At 32.8% G+C, this 8,156-nt stretch overlaps 1 protein-coding gene across 1 annotated transcript; it reads right to left on the reverse strand.

The window, feature by feature from the left end:
- Positions 1-1,515: 1,515 nt before the first annotated feature.
- LOC131072992 (uncharacterized) lies at positions 1,516-3,245 on the reverse strand. Its single transcript, XM_058009366.2, has one exon. The coding sequence runs from the start codon at positions 2,968-2,970 to the stop codon at positions 1,939-1,941; it is 1,032 nt and encodes a 343-aa protein (XP_057865349.2). The 5' UTR covers positions 2,971-3,245; the 3' UTR covers positions 1,516-1,938.
- Positions 3,246-8,156: the final 4,911 nt, after the last annotated feature.

The following is an 8,156-nucleotide window of genomic DNA, read 5'->3' on the forward strand; positions in this document are numbered from 1 at the left end:
TACCAACATCATAGCCGACAGGATTTGATTATTGTATTTTGTATTTAATTGTAATATCTTTTTGTAAGCCGACATGGCATATTGTAATAAGACTCATATATAAGTATGAGATCTTGTAGATCATTTTGTGCGACAACATAGAGGAAAAATATGATGGATATGTAGAGCGAATATTAAGGCAAATTTTGTAGAAGGGTTCATGGTTGTTGTATGAGCTTACACCGGTACTGAATCTGGCATTGCAGATGTTGTTTTGTAGTAGTACACTATATTGGATTTTCATAATCCATTTTGTAAGTCAGTGAGACTTCCTTTATAATTAAGCAGTGAGCTTTAGGCAGTTGGCCTTCCTGCATGTGCAGGCTCCTCTTGTAAGTAATATCCATTCATTGGCCAGTGAGTGAATATTGTGGGTCACAAATCCCACCAAGTTTTTTCCCACACTGGGTTTCTTCGTTAAACATCTTGTGTTATGGTCTGCTTTCTATGTTGTCTTTACTGTTCTTATTTACTGCATTAATTCTTGTTTACCGATACATTGTTTTGGAATGCAAAATATTTAATAAGGTTAGAAAATCTGTTAATCAGTTAGATACTGATTCACCCCCCCCACCCCCCCCCCCCCCAACCCCCTCTCTCAGTATCTTTGGGAATCCTAATAGAGGAAAGACGTGTGGGTTTGAATAGAGCCGACCCATTGGTGAAGAGTCACCCACATATGGGTATAAATAAGATCGGTCCCCTCTTTACAATCATTCATAGGTGAACACACATCAATGTGATTACATACAACATACCAATTCAAGAAGAGAAGTGCTCGGGGGAGACAATCGAGTATTGTCTATGGTTGTGAGGGCAAATCATTGCCCATGGTTAATCGAGCACACCTAAATCAACGGTTATCATATCTATAAGCATGTTATGAGGTTACTTTTGACTCAATCTTAGAAAAAGAAATCAGGTCAATAAAAAAGGTAATATTCCACATGTAGAGCATGATGAAAGTAAGGTCTTTGGTGGACTATTGATAAAGATCAAATACCTCTCAAAAGAAAAGAGCTTAGCATTTGTGATCCTCACAAACCACAAATGCATAGAGAAAATTATGAAAGTATTTTAATCAGATCCCCTAATGTTATAGTAAGGAGAGCATCTATAAACAAAATAATCTTTAACTTCAATGGTAGAATTGAGTTTACTTCAGCCTATGAAATTAGTTGAAAGTGTTTTTCTACTTAACTACATATATTTTTCACAAACATTTCAAATACTTCTCATGATGATGAATCAATAAATATAATTCAAAATATTTGCAAAATACACTATTGAATCCAAAAACATTTAAATTTCAAACTTTATAAAACAAATCCAACAAACATAACATATACCAATTAATTTTGAACTCTATTAAAAAAAATCTCTAATCTAGAAAACAATTAAACCTTACTTAAAAAATCTCATCTCTAATCTAGAGAACAATTAAACCTTACCATATTAAAAGTTAAATATTTCCACTTTAAAACAAAGAAAAATATATTTATAAAAATACTTAAAGATTTAATTAAAAATAAAATTGACTCTATAAATCACATTCTCCAAGACAAAACCAAGCTAATATGTGCTAGTTTAGCAGACGGTCACATCTCTTGTGACCATTTACACAGCTTGTGCTCGCTGTTTACATAAAGGCCTTTACAAAGAACGATATTTTGGAACAACTGAATCAGTACTTATCAGTCTGACTTTTTTTGTTTTGATAAGTCACATCAGTATAACATGTAAGGTCTGTCTGAGTCTTCAGTTGAGCCTTATCATGACACTTCAGTTTAGCCCTCTATCTTGAATTCAGATGCACAATCACACCAGAAGTTCAGACCCCACCTGGTCAGTTGTCCCAGTTGAATCAGAGCTTCATCTTTCTGATTTCCTTTTCATAGATTAAACAAAACAGGTCTCAACAGATCTTTTGTCCTTGAGATCTTGTTGCTCAGAACCGCAAGATAAGATATTCTGCCATGAATTTGGAAAGTAGGGAGAAGATATGCAAACATCCTCCAGACGAGATGACTTGCAGGTGTAATAAAACACAGAGTTCATTACAGTGTCCATTACAGCCACCATGGAATACATCAAAACCAGCAGAGGGGCTTCCCATCTCATGTTTCCACCACCGCCTGGCATCACTCCATACACAAACAACCTTTCCACAAATGCCCAACTCAAGTTTACAACCACTGCCATAACCAGAGCAATCCTGGTCTTCCCTCCTATCAAAAACAGGGCCTTAAACACAGCATGAATCCCATAATTGCACTCTTCCATAACACACACAATTGTGGCCAAATTGCAGACAATCATGACATGGGCAAAAACAATGGAATAAACAATCCCTCCTCCCAAAACAACCCCAAATTCCCATTTAGAACCAAGGCCCAAAATGCACACCAATCTCAGAAATGCACACACTGACACCAAAATCACAGCATGTGTTCCAATTACCAGTACACCAGCCCATATATAAGTCACCACCAGGCCTTTCCACAACCTGGGTATTGCTTGAATGAGCTTTTTCCATGAAGGCCTATTGCCCCCTGCATAGATAGAAGCCACTGTGTGGGCTACTGCTGCCCTTGCAAGCAGTGAAAAAGTGATGACAACAGGAAAACAGAACCAGAAAGAAATCAATGTCTCAGAAAGCTTGTGATACATCAGATGGGTATGGCGCCAATTGGGGAATCCGGCTGCATGAGCAGAGTCACGAATTCGTAGTGCCAGTTTGTGGGCAATATAAGTATGGGAAAAGAGGGCGCGGCAGACAAGAATTGCAGCAGAAACAGGGGATACCAACAGCACTGCAATTGCTGTCAACACAGACAAATTCTGCACAAAAATTGCTGCGGATTCTCTTGCGATTCCCGCCACATCCAACAGGAAGAAATCATGGGTATTCCTGCTCTTTCTCCGACCCATTTCTCACTTGAATTTCTGTCAATTGCCCTTCAATTCACTGTCAAACTATTCTTGGCTCTGATTCATCAATGATCCTCTGTTCAAGCCAAATCTCTGTTTGTATACTTATAGTTTTTTAACAGAAGGAAGCTTGCAGAAGCAGCAAAATTGAAAAACCCCACAGGGTAAAGTGGGTTCATTCATGCAATGAGTTTCACCATAGAATCCGTATCATTGCCCTCATTAATTTTGTTTGACACGCCATAAAACTTAAATTGCTAATTCTCTGAATCACTTAAACCCCACCACTTTTGGAGAAATACTATTAATACTTGTATATTCATATGATATAATGTTATCCCTCCTTTGATAAAAATTGATTGGCCTTGAGTGCACGAGGTATAACTACTTTGGTTTCTTGGACTGGAAGGGATAATCATATTGTTAAGCAAACTTTGCTCTCCACCAACCGACCACTGGTGAGACCTATAATCTAGGATTATAATAAGGGTATTGGTCAACTCCTCATTTGGTAAATTTGTTTAATCTATAATGAAGTTAGATTTTTTTCATTTTTGGTTTTTTAGATGAATTTTGTGGGATAGGATGGAAAATGATAGTGTTTGACCTTAAAATTTGGTAGTTCAACTAAGACCAAGGTAAAGTCTTGTGAGAATCGTTTTTGAATTTTTTTAAAAAAATAATAAATTATTTCAATAATTTCAAAAAATATAGGTTGACTTCAATTTATAATGGTGAAATTTATATATTTATGTCATTTTTTATTTGGTTTTATATTTATCTTGAGATAATTGATCTGATTTATGAAAACCAGATTACAATACCTGGTGTGATACCTGCGGTATTGTAGATTTCAACACAAAAATTGACAACAAGAAGATTGCAAGCCAAAAACTGTCTCCATTCTATTCAAAATTGGAGTTTATACAAGTCGAATGTATCCCAAGGGTCACACAAATCCCTTGGAATTGAAACGAAGAGTCACCATAATGTTTATTACAATTAAACTACTAAAACTATCAAAATTATCAAAAAACTAAATATAAAATTTAGTCCACTTTGAGAAGGCATAACTTTCTCATCCTAGCTCCGAATTACAAACCGTTTGATGCGTTGGAAAGGTATTCAAATAATCTAGAACCAAATTTCGGAAACATCGAAGATGTCTCTTCATGTTTCCGCGCCCAACATTTGTCCAAAAATGCACCAAAGACCCTCAAAATTACAATTTACTAAAACATAGAAAATTTTGAAAATTAGATTTCAATATTTTCCCAATTTAATCCTGATCAATAATACATGTATATATTGATAAGTGACATATTCTTATATAAAATTGGAAGGGTTAGACTAACTCTAAATTTGATTTTGAGATTAAAAATCTTGAGTTCATTTTTGTTAACCAAGAGATTGACCTAGGTCAATCTTACAAATTGTGGATCCAAATTTAGGTGAGAATTGGATAAACTAAAGATCAAAACCAATATGTGGGAATGAGTGTAAATTGAATTAAGTAATTATTGAGTTGCGTCAAATCTTAGTAGAAATCACAGTTGTACACTTATCATTGTATAAAAGACACTCCAATTAAAATAGACCTAAAACAAACAAACAAAAAATAGAAAATATGTAATTTTTAGTTTTACAAAATGTAACACCATTAAACTCAACTTAAAAATGTATTAAAAGATATAAACAAATCATATCCTTTGATACCTCACAAATCTCATCATAATTGAAAGGAACTGATAGGATAGTTTGGTGTTATTTTCATTCTTTGATTGGTATTTTGGAATGTCTCTTGTGGCTTATAAGATTGATAATTGATTCCTATAGCCAATGTTTTCAAAAGTCGTTGTCAATTCATTATTAGTCCTCCAATAGAGGCATGTGTTTCTCGTCTTATTCATGCATGCACATATTCCAATACATTCCTCTAAATCATGAATTAACTATATTCGCTCACACAATTATCTTTAAACATATGTTATTCACCTTAATCTACACCTATTTATATTTTGGGTCATTTCTACGGACATGGACTTGACTCTCAAATTTTTGAAATTCAAATTCAAATTTTGGTCAACTTCCTCCTATTCCTTACCTACCTAAAGGCTAACTTAATACAAGTTCATGTGGTACTCTGCTATGTGCTTATATTTAAAGACGTTCATTTTATAATGTCGTCATCCTTTGAGCATTTTTTGCATATCATTTGCATCACAAGAAGAAAGCATTCCATTATAGTTCTTTAAAATGAATATATAATTTGTATATACATCATAGGATATGTTTCATTGATCTTTAATGCACATTTTTGGGCGTTTACCTAGGTGAACATGTCTTCTTGAGACATAATGGCAATCCTTGGAAGGTATTTTTAAATACCATCAAACTTAGATGTAAGAAAAGATAAAGATGATAAGTAGGAGATGTTTTCCACAACAAGTCAAATTATGATATTGCTATCAAGATTCAACTGTGTAGTTTTTGAGTCAAACTCATTGACCCATGTTTCATGACTAGTGGTTCACAAGAACCCATCTCTCGTGAGAATGAATGGTCCACTTATCACTCATTGCATCTAGGTGATTCTCATAAAGATGAAGCATTGTCCAATGCTTCACCTTATTGTATTCCAATCAAAGTGTTTCTATAATAAATTTGCTACTTAATGCATTAGATGATAAATACATACACATAAATATCTTTAATAATAAAATAAACACAAACCAACAAAATTGAATTTCAAATTTTAAAAATAAAAAATTAACTATATAAATAATAAATAATAAACCCAACCTATACTATAAAATTAACCTACAATAAATAAATAAAATATTCTCTATAATTGAGTTTTTCCACTCCAATAATGAAATATAATTGAATAGTGGCATTGTTGAGCCTCTAATAGATTTGAGAAAATGTCAACTTGATGATGAAAGGATGTATATAAGAAATAAAGCTTTATAAATGTTATAATAATTTTAAATTGTATGATTATATTTTATATACGTGTATATATATTTTTTATAATTTTTTTTAAAAAATATTTATTCTTATAGATAAATTAAATATAAAAAATAAATCTATTAGAATATACTCCATTATTGGAATGAAAAAGCACCCAATTATAAGGGAATATTTTTTCATATAAATAATCAATTTTTTTAGAAAAAAAAAAAGGAATAAGAGAATCTTTAATTTTTTTTGCTATTCAAACTTTGTCCACACCCATAAAAATTCCTTATCCAAATATTATTAATCGTGTTTTTGGTGGACTTTTCCATCACCATTATTTCTAATCAAAAAATGAAAAGGAACCATTTTCTAACTAAATATTCTCATATATCAATACAATAATGTCTATGAGATTTATAATATTTAGAGGAATCTTTATTGAAACCATTTTCAATAGGTTTTTAATAAGGCTTGTCATTTCATTAATTTTTTTATTTTTATTTTTCCAAATAACAACAATAATAGCAAGTAATTGTTTCTCATAGATTTTTTTAACTGTTGTATATATAATTTAGATGGAAGATACAATTTTACCAATAAAATATATTATAATTATTTTTTTATATTGTAAAATTTTGGCTTTTTAAAATTATTCATTTTTAACAATATTTTTTATTTTAAAGATTTAAAAAATATATATAATAAAATAAATAATTATTTTTATCTAAAAAATAGAAATAATTCTATTTTGAGTAAGATCATGTGTTATAATATTTTTTTTCTAAATTACACAAAACTAGATTATTTTACTGAAATATGAGATAGTAAAAACAATATTTTTTTAATAATATTAGAAGGTTTTGATAGCCCCTTCATTATGGGTAAGTTTTTGTAGCATAATAGTTATTTGTAAATATATAATATTTCTTAAGTTGATAAATTTTCTATAAAATATAAGGGAGTCGATTACAGATAATCACCAATATTGCAAACGGAGCAAAATAGCATCCACTATCAGTCCCACATAGCAACTAATATCCCAATATCCCAATACCAAAAAACAAAGTTACAACATAGCTCGAAGTTCAAACTATACAATGTCAAAACAATATATAACTAGTAGCAATGCCAGAATCTGCTAGAAAATGATCTCTCCATGAGGGGAGGTGGTGTCTCCCACAGACTCGATCCAGTTTGTTCATCCTAACAGTCCATCACTCCATTTCATCTCTCTACTGCAAAGGATAGGGTCCACGTAGGGGTGCACCACAGGGACTGCTACTGGAATATTGGGTGCCTGCGTGTTTTTGTCCTTTTGTGTCTGCAACTCTCTTATGAAATTCTCCAGTTCTTCCTCAAACACAAACCTCTCCTCGGTAGTTCTTGTCTATGAGAAGCCATACGAGATCTCCCAAGTAAAAACTCTAGTTTGTCCATCTTGTATGAAGTTCTCAAACTTCCTTCATGATAGTCTCAAGGCCACTGTTACCTGCACACCAATGTTATACACAATGAGTCTCCTCGGAGACTTAGTAAGGGATCTATCTCTGCCATTAAATAGATTATCATTCCTAATTTTCTAGATAAGCCATAAAACTTCTGAAGAAAAAACATACCAAAACGAATTTGCATCTTTTTTAAGGCCTTGGACTTTGCCTATAATCACCTCTGAAACTAAAATGATATAACCAATGCAACAACCAAAAATATGTTACAAGTGCGGTTGTTGTTGCACCAAAAGATCGACCTGTTAATGCCTGATACAACCACTAGACTTATAGAATCCATAGGAGGCGGTTAAGCCATGTCACAAACCCGAGCCCAGTGTTGTACAACGCAGTGCAAGCGAGGGGTTTGAACCTATGACCAAGCTCTGATACCACTTGTTACAAGTGTGGTTGTCGTTGCACCAAAAGATTGACCTGTTAATGCCCGATACAACCACTAGACTTATAGAATCCATAGGAAACAGTTAAGCCATGTCACAAACTCGAGTGCAGCGTTGCACAGCACAAGGAGACCAAGGGCGCACACCTTGCAATAAAACATTCCACATTTTACACTTTGTAAAGTCTTACATTGTTTATTGTAGATGAGAAAAATGTTTACACTCTTTCGCTCTCTTGTTTAACATCCACTTTCACCTTGTCCTAATATACATTATTCTAGTATTATAGTTGAGTTATTTTACATGCAAAATGATCAAAAAAAAAATCCGATCCTCC

The sequence above is a fragment of the Cryptomeria japonica genome, chromosome 3 (genome assembly GCF_030272615.1).
Source record: "Cryptomeria japonica chromosome 3, Sugi_1.0, whole genome shotgun sequence".
Lineage (NCBI taxonomy): Eukaryota > Viridiplantae > Streptophyta > Pinopsida > Cupressales > Cupressaceae > Cryptomeria > Cryptomeria japonica.

What these genes read in the sequence shown, in the direction of transcription:
- LOC131072992 (XM_058009366.2), bottom strand. Translation starts at nt 2,970, where the DNA reads ATGGGTCGGAGAAAGAGCAGGAATACCCATGATTTCTTCCTGTTGGAT.